Source organism: Malaclemys terrapin, chromosome 15 (genome assembly GCF_027887155.1).
Source record: "Malaclemys terrapin pileata isolate rMalTer1 chromosome 15, rMalTer1.hap1, whole genome shotgun sequence".
NCBI classification, from domain to species: Eukaryota; Metazoa; Chordata; order Testudines; family Emydidae; genus Malaclemys; species Malaclemys terrapin.
Window position 1 is genome coordinate 2,413,469 of NC_071519.1, and position 17,384 is coordinate 2,430,852.

General features: G+C 59.1%; 2 protein-coding genes across 2 annotated transcripts; both read right to left on the reverse strand.

The window, feature by feature from the left end:
- Window positions 1-3,203: 3,203 nt before the first annotated feature.
- Window positions 3,204-5,682, reverse strand: LOC128823268 (thialysine N-epsilon-acetyltransferase-like). Its single transcript, XM_054005483.1, has 6 exons — window positions 5,538-5,682; window positions 5,185-5,239; window positions 4,814-4,897; window positions 4,378-4,479; window positions 4,067-4,107; window positions 3,204-3,400 (listed from the first exon to the last, which is right to left on the reverse strand). Exons 1-6 carry the CDS (start codon window positions 5,598-5,600, stop codon window positions 3,224-3,226), a joined length of 522 nt encoding a protein of 173 aa, XP_053861458.1. The 5' UTR covers window positions 5,601-5,682; the 3' UTR covers window positions 3,204-3,223.
- A 1,384-nt stretch (window positions 5,683-7,066) lies between these two features.
- CHRNB1 (cholinergic receptor nicotinic beta 1 subunit) lies at window positions 7,067-14,993 on the reverse strand. Its single transcript, XM_054005429.1, has 11 exons — window positions 14,927-14,993; window positions 13,715-13,854; window positions 12,498-12,542; window positions 11,873-11,982; window positions 11,666-11,774; window positions 10,675-10,822; window positions 9,353-9,544; window positions 8,735-8,958; window positions 8,405-8,577; window positions 7,909-8,056; window positions 7,067-7,484 (listed from the first exon to the last, which is right to left on the reverse strand). Exons 1-11 carry the CDS (start codon window positions 14,976-14,978, stop codon window positions 7,344-7,346), a joined length of 1,482 nt encoding a protein of 493 aa, XP_053861404.1. The 5' UTR covers window positions 14,979-14,993; the 3' UTR covers window positions 7,067-7,343.
- Window positions 14,994-17,384: the final 2,391 nt, after the last annotated feature.

Consider the following 17,384-nt stretch of genomic DNA (forward strand, 5'->3'; position numbering starts at 1 on the left):
ATAGGCGAGTGGTGTGTATGGATAGGTAGGTAGGAGGAGGGATGGATGGATGGATACATAGGTGGACAGAGGGATGGACAGACAGAGGTATGTAGATTTGGATGGACAGATAGGTAGAAGTGGATAGCTGGGTAGATGGGTGGATGGACAGATGGACAGAAGTGCATGGGGTTGGATGGGTAGATGGGTGGATGGACAGATGGACAGAAGTGCATGGGGTTGGATGGATGGATGGATGGAAAGATGGACAGGGATGCATGGGGTTTGATGAACAGATTGATGGCTGGACATATGGACGTATGGGTGGATGAAGGGATGGATGGATGGGTGAATGGATGGATGGATAGATGACATGAATTGGGATGGATGGATAGAGGGGATGTATGGGGTTGGATAGCTGTGTATAGGGATTGGATGTATGGATGGATGTATAGCGGGGGTGTATGGGGATGGATGGATGGATGAGTGAGTAGGAGGATGGATGGACAGACGGATGGATAGCTGTGTGTGGGAGGATGAATAGAGGTGTGTGTGTATGGATGGACAGGTAGAAGGTAGAAGTGGATAGATGGATGGATGGGTAGCTAGAGATGGACAGATGGGTGGGTGGGTGGATGGACGGATAGATAGAGATTGATGGATGGATGGATAGATAGAGATGGATGGATGGATGGATGGATGGGAAGATAGGTATGGATGGGTGGATGGATGGATGGATGGATGGGAAGATGGGTATGGATGGGTGGGTGGGTGGATGGACGGATAGATAGAGATGGATGGATGGATGGGAAGATGGGTGGGTGGGTGGATGGACGGATAGATAGAGATGGATGGATGGATGGATGGGAAGATGGGTGGGTGGGTGGCTGGACAGATAGATAGAGATGGATAGATGGATGGGAAGATGGGTATGGATGGGTGGGTGGGTGGGTGGATGGATGGATGGGTGGGAAGATGGATGGGTGGGAGGATGGACGGATAGATAGAGATGGATGGACGGATGGGAAGATGGACATGGATGGGTGGGTGGGTGGATGGACGGATAGATAGAGATGGATGGATGGATGGGTGGGTGGGTGGATGGATAAATAGAGATGGATGGACGGATGGGAAGATGGGTATGGATGGATGGATGGATGGATGGATGGATGGGAAAATGGGTATGGATGGGTGGGTGGGTGGATGGATGGATGGGTGGATGGATGGGTGGGAAGATGGGTATGGATGGATGGGTGGGAAGATGGGTATGGATGGATGGGTAGGTGGGTGGATAGATAGAGATGGATGGATGGGTGGGAAGATGGGTGTGGATGGGTGGGTGGGTGGATGGATAGGTGGGAAGATGGGTATGTTTGGGTGGGTGGATGGATGGGTGGATGGGTGGGTGGGTGGATGGATGGATGGATGGGAAGATGGGTATGGATGGGTGGGTGGATGGATGGATGGGAGGGAAGATGGGTATGGATGGGTGGGTGGGTGGGTGGATGGATGGGAGGGAAGATGGGTATGGATGGGTGGGTGGGTGGATGGATGGGAAGATGGGTATGGATGGATGGATGGATGGATGGATGGATGGGTGGGTGGGAAGATGGGTATGGATGGATATGCATAGATGGGCTGGGGGGCTCGCTGGTGCCCCAGGCTAGCTCTGCCTGGTCTCAGGCTCAGCCCTGCAGCAGGTGGGCTAATGCCAGGCCGCCCGCTGGGCGCGTCCGTGGGCTGGCTCGGGGCCACGGGGCGGGGGGGGTGTCACGGAGTGAGGGGGAATCCGGGCCCTGTACTCCCCACTTCCTGCGATTCACCATGACTCTCAGCCAGCCAGTAACACAGAAGGTTTATTTAGACGACAGGAACAAGATCCAACACAGGGCTTGTAGGTACAGACAACAGGACCCCCTCATCTTGGGGGGCAGGGAGCTTAGACCCCAGCTCTGGGCCTCCCTCAGCTTCCCCAGCCAGCTTCAAACTGAAACGCTCCAGCCCCTCCTCTGGCCTTTGTCTCTTTCCTGGGCCAGGAGGTCCCCTGATCTCTTTGTTCTCCAACACCTTCAGTTGGCATCTTGCCAGGGAGGGGCCCAGGCCATCAGTGGCCAGGAGACAGAGTGTCGGCCATTCTCTGTGCAGACATCATCGCACTGGCCCCCTAGGCCTCTGCACCAATCACACCCCCTTATCCCACCACCTAGATACTGCTTAGGGGAAACTGAGGCACCCACACAGTATTCAGAGAAAACATTAAGAACAGTCCCACTTTATCATGGTGGGGGGGGGGGGGGGAGACAGATTCCGGCTCCCTCCTATCCCTGATCTGACTCTCAGGCCCCTGGCGGCAGAGAGGGGCAGGCCTCCAGACAGCGGGCACCCAACAATCACTAAGCTGGGAGTCGGGGTCCATCGCGGAGGAGCTGCCTCTCAGGGGGCATCGGGAGAAGGGGATTTGTCGGGTCACAGATTTCGCTGATCACATGCTGGCGGGGAAGCGATCCGTGTGGGGCAAAGATCTTGCTTGGCGTGGGGCACAGCGGGCTGGAAAGGAAGGTAAAAATTACCCAGCCCCAAAACTAGATGGTTTAATGATTAAGGGCTGGGAATAGAGTCACTGATTGCTAACCACTAGACCCCACACCCCTCCCAGCGCTGGGGAGAGAACCCAGGAGTCCTGGCTCCCAGGCCCCACTCCCCTAACCCACCAGCCCCGACTCCCCTCCCAGAGCCGGGAAGGGAACCCAGGAGTCCTGGCTCCCAGCCCCACTGCTCTAACCCACCAGCCCCCACTCCCCTCCCAGAGCTGGGGAGAGAACCCAGGAGTCCTGGCTACAATTTCTCATATCCATTACCCATCTATTTTTAGGGCCCCCCAGCAGGAATCATCCCCACTTTGAGCCAGGCCCACACTAGCCCCCCAGTAATTTTGGGGGGGTTGGAGCATTGGGAAAGCGAGCTCCCCGAGTCACACCAGGGCTAGGGTTAACCCCATCCCTATTGCCCCCCATCAGACCCCCCCATCCCCTCTTTAAACCCCTCAGCCCCCCGAAACCTCCCCCCATCCCCTCTTTAAACCCCTCAGCCCCCCGAAACCTCCCCCCATCCCCTGGAAGTTATGGAGACAACCTCTTCCTCCCAGCCCACTGGAACCCCCCCCCCCCGAGATGTTCTCTCTCCTCTGGGGAACCCCCTGTCCCCCCCAACCCATCTGGGCTTTGTCCCCCCCCCCCCGAGGCCCCTAAAATGTGCTGCGGGCTGCCAGTCTCCGCAGGGCGTCTTCTTCGAAGCGGAAGAGGGCCCAGCCCTCCTTGGCCGTCAGGTCCTCGCCCCCATGGTGGGCCAGGAAGCCCATTTCGTTGGCCTTCCAGTTGCCCACATGCATGCGCAACTGGCAACAGCCCTTGGCTATGGCTGCCTGTAGGGGGCAGCAAAGACAGAGGGGTTAGACCCGCTGCTGTGGGGGGCGGGAATCTCCGCTACTGGCGAGCAGTGCGGGGCATAGGACACATGGAGGAGCAGAGAAAGGGGTTAGAGCCACTGCTGCAGGGGAGGATCTCCGCTACTAGGGGGCAGTGCAGGCATAGGACACATGGAGGAACAGAGAGAGGGGTTAGACCCGCTGCTGTGGGAGGAATCTCCACTCCCTGGCAGCAGTGCGGGGCATAGGACACATGGAGGAACAGAGAGAGGGGTTAGACCCGCTGCTGTGGGGGAATCTCCACTCCCTGGCAGCAGTGCGGGGCATAGGACACATGGAGGAACAGAGAGGGGGGTTAGACCTGCTGCTGTGGGGGAATCTCCGCTCCCTGGCAGCAGTGCGGGGCATAGGACACATGGCGAGGGGTGCGCGATGGTGGGGGTCAGAGGGCTGGGGTGGCTCTCACACACACAGGTGAGTCACCCCAATCCTGGCCCATCGCTGAAGTGGCGAAGTGGCAAAGCCTCAGGCGATCCGGGTTGGGACTGGTCAGAGAGGTGGGGGGTGGGGCTGGCTTTGCTCCCTAGGGCAGAGTTGGGGGGCTCAGGGTGGGGTGGGGTGTTAGAGATGAGCAGCCCCCCCCCCCCAGTGACCGAAACTCACCTGGGCGGCCTTCTCTAGCAGCTGCTTCCCGATCTGCCGGCCTGTGGGAACAACAGAACTGAGCCAGGACTCCTGGGTTCTCTCCCCAGCTCTGGGAGGGGAGTGGGGGCTGGTGGTTAGAGCAGGGGGGGCTGGGAGCCAGGACTCCTGGGTTCTCTCCCCGGCTCTGGGAGGGGAGCAGGGTGGGCTGGGAGCCAGGACTCCTGGGTTCTCCCCCGGCTCTGGGAGGGGAGTGGGGGCCGGTGACTCAGAGCAGGGGGGCTGGGAGCCCGGACGCCTGGGTTCACCCCCTGGGCTTAGCCCGGCTGTACCTCTGAACTGGGGCTGGACGTATATATTGTCCATGTAGACGTTCCTGCCCTTCCAGGAGCTGTAGGTGTAGGTGGACAGGACGTAACCCACGATGCTGCCACCTGCTGGGGGAACGGCAGAGTCTTGGGCTGGGGCAGGATCTGCCAACGTCACCCCAGGACCCACCCGCCTCCAGCGCCAGCAGCCGGTAGCTGTACAGGGCCCATGACACACAGGGAGCCGTCAGCATCCTAGCCAGTGTGGGGCAGAAACGTGCACAACAGCACGGTGCGGCGTCGCACGGGTGCACACACCAAAGGTGAGCAGTGTTGCACGTGTGATTACACACCAGCAGGGGGCGGCGTCGCACAAGCGCACACACACCAGCAGGGGGCGGCGTCGCACAAGCGCACACACACCAGCAGGGGGCGGCGTCGCACGAGCGCACACACCTACCCTCCTTGTTCGTCTCCCCGGGGGGCAGCTCCGCCAGGTAGCAGTCGTACCGGGGTCGTGCCCCGAACCCATCCTCTCTCAGCGCTGGGCAGGGGAAGGAGAGACACACGTCAGGACTCAGCACGCGCCCCCCCCCAGGGTGTGGGAAAGGGGGGGCGCCGGAGTGGGGCACCACGGGGGGGCGCTGCTGAATGGGGGGAGCCAGAGCCGTGGGGCAAGCGGTGTGCAGAGCCAGAGACACCCCCCCAGCACCCCTCCCTGTTCAGACCTCCTCCCCCTCTGCCCCCATCCCTCCCCCTCTGCTAGGACCCCCCTCTGCCCAGGACCCCTCCCCCTCTGCCCCCCATCCCACCCCCCACAAAGGCTCTTACCTTCCAGGGTGACTTTCACATCGGTGGGGGGCACCTTGTAATCAATGGCCAACTCCTGCAACAGACAGCCTCCACCTGAGCGCCCCAGAGCCGCCGCTTCCCCCTGGGCCCCAGCCCCCCGCCCCCGAGGACCAGTCCCCTGCGCCCCCCATCCTGAGACTCTCCCTGTCCCAACCTCCAGACTCCTGGGTTCTCTCCCCGGCGCTAGGAGGGGAGTGGGGGCTGGTGGGTAGAGCGGGGGGGCTGGGAGCCAGGACTCCTGGGTTCTCTCCCCAGCTCTGGGAGGGGAAGGGAGTGGAGGCTGGTAGGTTGGGGTGGAGGGGCTGGGAGCCAGGACCCCTCTCCTCCCTCACTTTGATGAACTGCAGGATGACTTTGCAGTCTTTCACCGTGCACGGTCGGATGATGCAGTTCATGGTGCTGGCTCCCTCCTCTGCCTCTTTCCCTTCCTGGCCCTTGGACTCCTGCTGCCCCTTTAAGAGCAGCTGCCGGGGCGAGATGGGGGTGGGGCTACACAGGTGGGAGTTGTGTCCCACCCCTGAGTCTCAAGTGGCAGCGAATCAGTTCGCTCCAGCGGCAGGAGGGGGCGCCTGGCAGGAAGGAGCCATCCCACCGCCGAAACCAAACAGGGGATCCCACCGCTGGCACCAAACAGAGGGGATCCCACCGCCGAAACCAAACAGGGGATCCCACCGCTGGCACCAAACAGAGGGGATCCCACTGCTAACACCAAGCAACCTCTGATTCAAAGGAGCTTGGGGCCAGAGGGAAGGAGACTCCGTCTCCCCGCATAGGGAGTAATAGGGGACCTGGGGGTGGGGAGAGCAGGTCTGCAGCCACAACTGGGTTTGGGATGGAGGAAATATATGGGGCGCGAGGAAGGTGAGCATGTGCGGACAGATGGGGAACTAAAATGGAGCCAGGGCTCCTGGGTTATGGGCTGAGGTCTGGGAGGGGAGTAGGGTGGGATTCAGGACTCCTGGGTTCTCTCCCCAGCGGTGGGAGCGGGTTTTAGTAGGTCAGAGGGGAGTTCAAAACACACAATGGCCGCAAACTGGGGATGGAACCCAGGAGTCCTGGCTCCCAGCCCCCCCCCCTCTAACCACCAGCCCCCGCTCCCCTCCCAGAGCCGGGGAGAGAACCCAGGTGTCCTGGCTCCCAGCCCCCCCTGCTCTAACCACCAGCCCCCACTCCCCTCCCAGAGCCGGGGAGAGACCCCAGGAGTCCTGGCTCCCAGCCCCCCTGCTCTGACCCACCAGCCCCACTCCCCTCCTAGAGCCGGGGACAGAACCCAGGAGTCCTGGCTCCCAGCCCCCCTCCTCTGACCCACCAGCCCCACTCCCTTCCCAGAGCAGGGGAGAGAACCCAGGAGTCCTGGCTTCCCTTGGCCATTAGCTGGAGAGCCCCATTAATGTGTAAGGCCCCGAATGGGGGCCAACGGTGAGTCTCAGGGAATGCAGAGCTCTTGAACGTCACGGGACATGTCTGCTCTGTACCCTGACCCCTCCACCCGCCCTCCACCCCACAGGCAAAGGACCCACTGCGGCTAGGAATTCCTACCCCCTGCCGAGCAAGACAGCCCCCCAGAGGCAGCACCCCCTAGAGTGGACAGGCCCCTGCCCCATTCACTGCCCCCCAGAACCAGCCAGTCTCTGCCCTGTGAATCTTTTTCATTTAGGCATCAGCAGATTCCGATGTAAAACTTTAGCTGATGATTAACAACGCTGGCTTCCAGCCCCCCTGCTCTGACCCACCAGCCCCCACTCCCCTCCCAGAGCCGGGGAGAGAACCCAGGAGTCCTGGCTCCCAGCCCCCCTGCTCTAACCCACCAGCCCCCAGTCCCCAGTCCCCTCCCAGAGCCACGGAGAGAACCCAGGAGTCCTGGCTCCCAGCGGTGCCCCCTTCCCCAACTCTAATCCACTAGACACCGGATTCAATGAAGCTGAATGACCCGTTTTTACTGTGAACCAAATTGTGGGATTTATTCAGCCCCAGAAAACAGCCACCACCACCTCACAGCGCCCTCTGGAGGTCACAGGCAGAACTGACTCCATTCAGCTCCGGGGGGGGGCGGGGGGCTGAATCCGGAGTCACTCCGCTGATCCCCGGTGGAGTGTGAAAGCGATTGGGAGTGACTCCAGATTCACGGCGCAGCCCCATCACGGGAACGGGTGCGCGGGGGGCAGGTTGTAGCTGGCGTCAAGGAAGATGGTGAGGGTCCCGACGCTGGTGAAGGTGATGAAGGTCCAGAGGAAGAGACGGTCGACGACCATGGCCACGTACTGCCAGTCCTCCTTGAGCTGGGGGGAGATGGGGGCAGGGGGAGTGACATGGGGGGCTGCTCCTTGTGGCCCCCTAATGCTCTGCTGAGTAGGTGCACCTAGTGACCCCTAACCTAGCCCCACTGACCCCCATAAACCTCCCCACCCCCTGAAGTCTGTTCCATTTGCTGCCCCATAACCCTGCCCCATTGTGGCCCCCAACCCTGCCCCACTGACCCCCCTAAACCTCCCCCAACCCCCCAGGACTGCGCCATTGGGCCCCCTTAACCCTGACCCATAGGGGCTCCCAACCCTCCCCCGCCAACCCTCCCAAACCTGCCTACTGTGCTTGGCGCTGGACAGACAGACAAGCTCTGATCCTGTGGACCGGGGGTCGGGGGGCATTGGCTGGGGCCGGAGTCAGAGTCCACGGGTGATGGGCAGCCGGCCGGTCCCCACTCACCGTGTCATAGTCCTCCTGGTCCTGCAGCTGCCGGGCGATGTAGGTGACGGCGTCCATGGCGGACTTGAGGTCGGGTGGCAGGACGAGGCATTCGCTCGGCCCGTCGATGAAGCGCCGCAGGTCCTGCGAGAAGGGGTCCTGGGAGAACCTGAAGGGAGAACCAGAAAGAGCCGTCAAGACCTCCGTGGCCACCTCTGGGGCGGGGCGGCTGGTTACCTGGGGACCCCTCGCCCGGGGCTGAGATGCGGCCACCTCTGGGGTGGGGTGCGAGGGCTGCTTAACACCTGCACAGCCTTTTAGGCCAGGAAGGAAAGGAGAACCTCGCATCTGGCTGAAACGCCACAGGGGAATTCAGAGAGACAGAAGAAAACGCTGAAAATCCCTGCCCCACAGCGCCCCCTAGCGCTGCCCTGGGGCCAGCCCTGCCTGCCAGGGGAGAGCGCCCCCTGCTGAGCCCTCCGCCCTGCTCCCTGCCCCACAGCGCCCCCCATCTGACCTGCTGGGCTTGGGGAAGAGGAAGTCACAGGTGGGTTTGCGGATGAAATACTCGTCTGTGCCTCGGTTGCTCTTGACCCCCAGTTCCCGTCTGGGGGCTGGGGGAGGTTTCAGGATGGCCTCCGGTTTTGGCCGCTGCAGCCCCAGGTACCGTGGGAGCCGGTGAATGAAAATCTGCCCAGGAGAGAGAATCCAGAACCCCTCCATGAGAACCCGGCCCTGGGGCAGGCTCATATCCCATTCCCCGGCCCCCTGAGCCAGCCAGTCTCCGCATTGGGGCCAGGTGGGAGCCGGGGGTGGGGAAGGGAAGGGGGTGGCGGGGGCGCATTACCTGCCTGACCCAGAAGGGCATGTCGTGGGTGTTGGGCGAGCGGTGGTGCAGGTTGAGGACCACCACGCTGAGGATGACGGAGAAGGTCACCAGGATCATGGTGAACATGAGGTACTTGACAATGATGGGCACCGCCAGCGAGGTCTCCGGCACCTTGTCCGCCAGCAGCAGCAGGAAGACGGTGAGGGTGAGCAGGGCGAAGATGGACAGGGTCATCTTCTCCCCTGGGCGGAGACCGTGGAGGGGGCATCAGCCAGGCCCGGGGAGGACTGGGAGACCTGTGCCCATCTAGCCTGGCCTCTGATCTCTCCCCATGGAGAGAGGGTTGTGGGGCCCATCTAACATGGCCTCTGGTCTGTCCCCAGAGACAGGGGGTTGTGGGGCCCATCTAACCTGGCCTCTGGTGTGCCAAGGGGCCCATCTAGCATGGACTCAGGTCTGCTGAGGGAGACCGGAGTCCCGGCACTGGATTCCTCAGCCCCCTGGAAAGGGGGGCGGTTCCTGGGAGGAGAGGAAAACCTGGCACCGGATTCCTGCCCCCGCACCCGGAATGGGTCCGGCACTTCCCCCACCCCCCACTGCACCGGGGCAGCCTGTGCCCGTCTGCCCAGCACCCACCGGCATCGGGGGGCAGGTAGAAGACGAAGATGGCCAGGATGGTGATGAGGATGCAGGGGATGATGACATTGATGATGTAGAAGAGCGGCTTGCGGCGGATGATGAGGTAGAAGGTCAGGTCCTCGTGTTGTGGATCCCCAGGTAGCGTGTTGCGCCGCGCTGGCTTGTGCCGGATCTCCCACTGCCCGTTGTCTGGAGGGCAGAGAAGCGGGTCAGGGCAAAGGGGTGCCAATCCAGAGTCACCCCACTGGGAGTGGCAGGGGAGTGGGGCCCAGAGACAATTGGTGGCAGTAGTGGGATCACTATCCAGACTATGCAGGGATTGGCATGTTGTGCAGGTTGTGTCTGTGTGTCAAGCAACTGCGTGCATGTGGGTGGTGCTGTGTGTGTCATGTTGTATGTGTGTCGCTCCGTGTGAGTCACTCTGTGCGTGCTGTGGCTTTGTGTGTGTATCGCTGTGGGTGTTTTTTGCTGTGTGCATGACAGTTGTGTGTGTGTGTTGCTCTGTGTGTGTTGTGGTCATGTGTGTGACACCCTGCGTGTGTGTGTACCTGTGTGTTGTGGTTGTTCCTGTGTGCGTCGCTCTGTGTGTGTTGTGGTTGTCAATGTATGTGTGTAGCTCTGTTTGTGTGTGTGTTACTTGGTGTGTTGTGAGATATGGCTCTGTGTGTGTACCTCTCTCTCTCTCTGTAGCTCTGTGTGTGTTGTGGTTGTGCATGCCTGGCTGTGTGTGTGTGACAGAGAGATGGCCATGTGTGTGTAGCTCTGTGCGTGTTTGAGATGATAGTGTGTTGTGTGAGTAGCTGTGCATGTGTAGGGGTGTGTGTGTAACTCTATTTGTGTGTAGCTGTGTGTGTGTTGTGGTTGTGTGTGCGTGGCTCTGTGTGTGTGTAGCTCCATGTGTTGTGTGTGTGTTTGTGTAGGTGTGTGTTTTGATTGTGCATTTGTAGCTCTGTGTGTGTGTGTTTATAGCTCTGTGTGAGTGTTGTGATGGTGCATGCATGGCTCTGCAGTGTGTGTGCGTTGCTCTGTGTGTTCATGTAGCTGTGTGTAGCTGTGTGTCTCTGTGTGTAACTGTGCGTGCATGTAGCTCTGTGAGTGTGCCTCTGTGTGTAGCTGTGTGTATGTGTGTCGCTGTGTGTGTGTCTCTGTGTGTAGCTGTATATGTGTGTCTGTATGCATGTGTAGCTGTGCGTGTCTCTGTGTGTGTCTGCGTGTAGCTGTGCGTGTGTAGGTCTCTGTGTGTGCGTGTGTGTAGCTGTGTGTGTGCATAGCCCTGTGTGTGTAGTTGTATGTGTGTGTGTGCGGCGTGCCCGGCTCACCGATGAAGGTGTTGTCGAAGACAACGATCTCCCGCACCTCGCGCCCGTCCTCGTCTAGCGGGTGCAGCAGGCCGAGCTCGGCGGCACCGTAGGCGTACGACTGGAACACCATGCTGCAGTTCTGCCAGTCGAAGGGGAAGTAGGTCACCTGGGCAGGGGAGAGACGGTGTGGATACAGCGCCCTCTGCTGGGCCCCCCACTGCACAGCGCCCTCTGCTGGGCCCCCCACTGCAGCACCGCGCCCCTGCTGGCCCCCTCTGTCCCCTGCAGCACCGCGCCCCCTGCTGGGCCCCCCACTGCACAGCACCCCCTGCTGGGCCCCCCTCGGCACCGCGCCCCCTGCTGGGCCCCCCACTGCACAGCACCCCCTGCTGGGCCCCCCACTGCACAGCACCCCCTGCTGGGCCCCCCTCAGCACCGCGCCCCCTGCTGGGCCCCCCACTGCACAGCACCCCCTGCTGGGCCCCCCTCAGCACCGCGCCCCCTGCTGGGCCCCCCATTGCACAGCACCCCCTGCTGGGCCCCCCACTGCACAGCACCCCCTGCTGGGCCCCCCTCAGCACCGCGCCCCCTGCTGGGCCCCCCACTGCACAGCACCCCCTGCTGGGCCCCCCACTGCACCGCACCCCCTGCTGGGCCCCCCACTGCAGCACCACGCCCCTGCTGGCCCCCTCTGTCCCCTGCAGCACCGCGCCCCCTGCTGGGCCCCCCACTGCACAGCACCCCCTGCTGGGCCCCCCTCGGCACCGCGCCCCCTGCTGGGCCCCCCATTGCACAGCACCCCCTGCTGGGCCCCCCACTGCAGCACCGCGCCCCTGCTGGCCCCCTCTGTCCCCTGCAGCACCGCGCCCCCTGCTGGGCCCCCCATTGCACAGCGCCCCCTGCTGGGCCCCCCACTGCAGCACCGCGCCCCCTGCTGGGCCCCCCATTGCACAGCACCCCCTGCTGGGCCCCCCACTGCACAGCGCCCCCAGCCGGGTGCTCAGCTCACCTGAATGCTGCAGCTGCTGCGGTAGAGGGCTGGGGGAAGCCAGCGAACGGTCCCAACGTGAGACACCAAAACATTCACAGCCAAGGCGATGTCGAAATTCCCATCGTTACTGAAAGAAAGAAAGAAGGAAGAAGGAAGAAGGAAGAGGCGCCACGCAGGCGAAGGCCACCAGCTTGTCCCAGGGCCTCTGTCCCCCGCCCGGCTCACTTGTTCATGAGGTAGATATCCGGGAGCCAGACTTTGTCGGACGAGGTCCGGATGGACGTGATGTCGTCAAAGTCGGACACGTTCCAGCTCAGGCGATAGTCCGTCCACTCCTGGGTACGGCCAAGAGGGAGGGATGCAGGGAGAGGGGAAAGAGACAGGGGTGAGTGGGAAAGAAGGAAAGAAAAAGGGAATAGTGAGAAGAAAGAAAGAAAGAAAGAAAGAGCTCCTCCCCCTGTGTTTCTCCTCCCAGTCTCACCCCATCATGTGAGGCTGGGCAGAGCTGTTTGCCCCATGGCACAAATGGGGAAACCGAGGCACGCAGTGACCTGCCCGCCATCTGTGGCTGAGCTGGGAATGGACCAGCCCCGCCCCCCCGCCCCAGCTCCTGTTATAAATAAGGAAGCAGAGCTGGGGCCCCTTTCCTCATTGGCCCCCCCCTTTTATAACCCACAGAGCCCCCCCAACCAGAAATCTACCCCTGCACTTCCCCCCAGCAGCCAGCAGGTGGTGCCAGCTACCTGCGCAGGTGCGAACGCAGCCCCAGCCCCCAGTCTGGGATGGGATACGGGCGAGGGGGGCAGTAGGCATGGAAATATTTTGGGGTGGGTGGGGGGAAGGTACCCACCAGGTCCATATACACCTTCGTGGTCAGCTCCTCGTTTTTTTCATTCTGGGGTGTGTGTAAGAAAAGGTTAAAAAGTCATTCGGGGGATACCCCCTTCGCCTCCAGAATCCTGCCCCCTCCCCAGGATCGGTACCTCCCCCCGTGTAACCCCCTTGAGAATGCCCCTCCCGGTGGGGGGGGATCTTGGGAGGGATAGGGCCCTTTTGGGGGGCACTGGACAATGGGGGTGGGTTTATGGGGGGCAGATGGGACTGAGATGGACTCCCGCCTGGGGTGCCAACCCCATGCATGTATCCAGCTGCCCCTCCCCCTCCAGCCCCATTTCCTCCCCCTCTTCCCCATCCACTGCTATTTATAACGCGCCCGGGACGGGCTCCGTGACAGCTGCTGTCTCTGTCCGCGGGCCAAGGGGGCGGGTGAGAGGTCCTTAACCCTCTCCCTGCCAGAGCCGGGGGTCCTGCTGCCCTCCCCCACCCCCCACGGGCGCTAGCTGCCTCAAAAAGAAATCTAGAACGAGAGGCCCAGGTGTCACAGCTGAAGCAACTGCATTCTAGGTCGCTCTAGCGTGGCTTTGGGCCCTGGCGTGGAAAGAAACTACTGGAAATCTAATCTAGAACACAGTCAGTGCAGCACAGGAGAGCTGGGCCGCTCTAGAACATGGGCTAGAATGGCTCTGGAACGTCATTGGGGAAAACTGTTCTGTTCTAGGCTACTCTAGAGCAAGGTATAGGATAGCACTGGGGGGTGATTGGTCTAGGCTGCCGCCAGGGAAGTCATCTCAGAACACAGCACCCACTGGCCAGTATCGATCAGGAATTGCTATGTTCTAGGCCACTCTAGAACACAGCCTGAAACTGCCTTGGTAACCAGGGGGCAAACCTAGAGGACAGTCTTCTCTGGGCAGCGCGAGTGGCCGTGCCATACAGCTGAGCTAGAAAAGGTTTGATGGTTGAGCAGCCCCCCCGCCCCGAAGCCAATCTAGATTGCAATCCCTTCGGGGCCATCGAGGACCAGGAGCTACAGGCACTAGACTGGTCTAGAACATGGTCTAGAACAGTATGAGCGGCTGATCCACCATCCCACATGTAAGCTAATTTAGAATGGGGTCTCTTTTTGGCCAGCAAAGGACCAGGAGCTCTGTCCCAGTAGGCGACCTAGAACCTGGTCTAGAACATTCTAGGAGTGCTGGTGACTGATCTAGAACTCTGGTTCCTCACCAGGCTGATGAGCTGGGACAGTGACATGCCCACCCGGACGAACACCTTGTCGGTGAGGGTGCGGGCGGGGCGGACGTTGGGGTTGTAGTTCTCAAATATCTTCTCCAGGAGACGCTCCTCGGTCTCCAAGCCACCCGCCACTGCCGGGAGAGAAAATGTGTGTGTGTGTGTTTGTGTGTGTGTGTGGTTCCCCATCACACCCCCCTGCAGCCTGGTACTGCCCCATGGGACATAGCTAACTAGTGAGCCGACTATCTTTCCATCCATCATCCATCCACCCCCCCTCCCCACACGTTCCCTCTATCCATCCCCACCCAGACAAACCTCTATCTCTCCACCCATCCCTCCATCCCCCCACACCCGTCAATCCATCCATCCCCACGGCCCCTCTGCCTATCCATCCCCACCCAGACACACCTCTGTCTCTATCCCTCCCTCCCTCCCTATCCATCCATTCCTCCCCACATGTTCCCTCTATCAATCTATCCATCCCCACCCAGACACCTCTATGTCTCTATCCATCCCTCCATCCTTCCATCCCCATACGCAGCTATCCATCCATCCCCAAACACAGCCATCCATCCATCCACCCATCCATCTATCCGTCCCCAAACACAGCCATCCATCCATCCACCCATCCATCCATCCCCCTACACAGCTATCTGTCCCCTCCAGTCTTCAATCTGTCTGTCCCCACACCCCTCTATCTATCCATCCACTCCCACCCATACATCCATCCCCACACAACCTCTGTTTATCCATCCATCCCCCCATTCATCCCCATCCCCTCACCCAGTCATCCCCATCCATCCCATCCATCCATTCCCGCTCCCATTCATCCCCATCCACCCCATCCATCCATCCATCTCCCCATCCATTCATCCCAATCCACCCCCATCCATCCATCCATCCCCGCTCCCATTCATCCCCATCCACCCCACCCATCCATCCATCCATCCATCCTCCCCACCTGTCCATCCCCCAACCCTCCCATTCATCTTCATCCACCCCCTCCGTCCATCCCCCCGACCCCCTCTACTATCCCTCAACCGCCCCCACATCTACATCCAATCTCTGTTCCCATATCTCGCCCCAGTGCTCTACCTGCTCTAGCTGGGGCCCCATCTGTCCCCGCCTGCAGGGCCCCCTCTCTGGCCCCACGCCCTGCTCTCTAGCTGGGGCCTGGCTCGAGGGGGGGGGGGCTGAGCTTACCCACTGTCGGGAGAAGCCAGAGGGTCACCAGCACTGGGGCCGCCCGCGCCATGGCTGCGTCCGTGTGTCCGTGTGTCTCCTTGAGGCCCAGCTGCCACCCAGCACGCCCGCCCCCCACCAGCCGCCCCATTGGTCCCACCAGCTGTCACTGGAGTGTATGTGGGGGGGGGAAGGGGGAGGGTTCCGGGGCGGGGGAGGGGGCCACGTTCCACAGCTGCCATGGGAAGGCTGGAGGCACCACCTGTTCTGGACTGGGAGGGGGGGGGAAGCAGGGATCTTTAACCCTTTGGGACCCAGAGCCCGCTAGGGGAGGTGAAGGATCCCCAGCAGGATTCGAACACACGGCCATCTGTGGGGAATAGATAGATAGATAGAGGGGGTGGATGGGGATAGATAGATAGATAGATAGATAGATAGATAGATAGATAGATAGAGGGGTGGAATGGGGATAGATAGATAGAAGGGGTGGATGCGGATAGATAGATAGATAGATAGATAGATAGATAGATAGAGGGGTGGAATGGGGATAGATAGATAGAAGGGGTGGATGGGGATAGATAGATAGATAGATAGATAGATAGATAGATAGATAGATAGAGGGGTTGGATGGGGACAGATAGATAGAAGGGGTGGATGGGGATAGATAGAGGGGGGTGTATGGGGATAGATAGATAGATAGATAGATAGATAGATAGATAGATAGATAGCGGGGGTGGATGGGGATAGATAGATACATAGTGGGTGTGGAAGGGGATAGATAGAGGGGGTGGATGGGGATAGATAGATAGAGGGGGTAGATGGGGATAGATAGATAGCAGAGGTGGATGGGGATGGATAGAAAGATAGATAGATAGATAGATAGAGGGGGTGGATGGGGATGGATAGATAGATAGATAGCGGGGGTGGGTGGGGATAGATAGGGGGGGTGGATGGGGATGGATAGATAGATAGATTAACAGATAGATAGATAGAGGGGGTGGATGGGGATAGATAGAGAGGGGGTGGTGGATGGGGATGGATAGATAGATAGATAGCGGGGGTGGATGGGGATAGATGGATAGATAGATAGATAGATAGATAGATCGAAAGATAGATACATAGCGGGGGTAGATGGGGATAAATAGATAGATAGATAGCGGGGGTGGATGGGGATGGATAGATAGATAGATAGATAGATAGATAGATAGATAGATAGATAGCGGGGGTAGATGGGGATAAATAGATAGATAGCGGGGGTGGATGGGGATGGATAGATAGATAGATAGATAGATAGATAGAGGGGGTGGATGGGGATAGATAGAGAGGCGGGGTGGATGGGATGGATAGATAGATAGATTAACAGATAGATAGATAGAGGGGGTGGATGGGGATAGATAGATAGATAGATAGATAGATAGATAGATAGATAGATAGATAGAGGGGGTGGATGGGGATGTATAGATAGAGGGGGTAGATGGGGATAGATAGATACATAGTGGTGGTGGATGGGGATAGATGGATAGATAGATAGATAGATAGATAGATACATAGCGGGGGTAGATGGGGATAAATAGATAGATAGCGGGGGTGGATGGGGATGGATAGATAGATAGATAGATAGATAGATAGATAGAGGGGGTGGATGGGGATAGATAGGTAGATAGATAGATAGAGGGGGTGGATGGGGATGTATAGATAGAGGGGGTAGATGGGGATAGATAGATACATAGTGGTGGTGGATGGGGATAGATAGATACATAGTGGGGGTGGATGGGGATAGATAGATAGATAGCGGGGGTGGCTGGGGATAGATAGATAGATAGATAGATAGATAGATAGATAGATAGATAGAGGGGGTGGATGGGAATAGATAGATAGATAGATAGAGGGGGTGGATAGGGATAGATAGATAGATAGATAGATAGATAGATAGATAGATAGATAGATAGATAGATAGAGGGGGGTGGAAGGGGATAGATAGATAGATAGATAGATAGATAGATAGATAGATAGATAGATAGAGGGGGTGGAAGGGGATAGATAGATAGAGGGGGTGGATGGGGATGGATAGATAGATAGAGGTGGTGGACGGCGATAGATAGATAGATAGCGTGGATGGGGATAGATAGATAGATAGATAGATAGATAGATAGATAGAGGGGGTGGATAGGGATAGATAGATAGATAGATAGAGGGGGTGGATGGGGATAGATAGATAGCGGGGGTGGATGGGGATAGATAGATAGATAGATAGATAGATAGATAGAGGGGGTAGATGGGGATAGATAGATAGATAGCAGAGGTGGATGGGGATAGATAGATAGATAGATAGAGGGGGTGGATAGGGATAGATAGATAGATAGATAGAGGGGGTGGATAGGGATAGATAGATAGATAGATAGATAGATAGATAGATAGATAGATAGATAGATAGATAGAGGGGGTGGATGGGGATAGATAGATAGATAGCGGGGGTGGA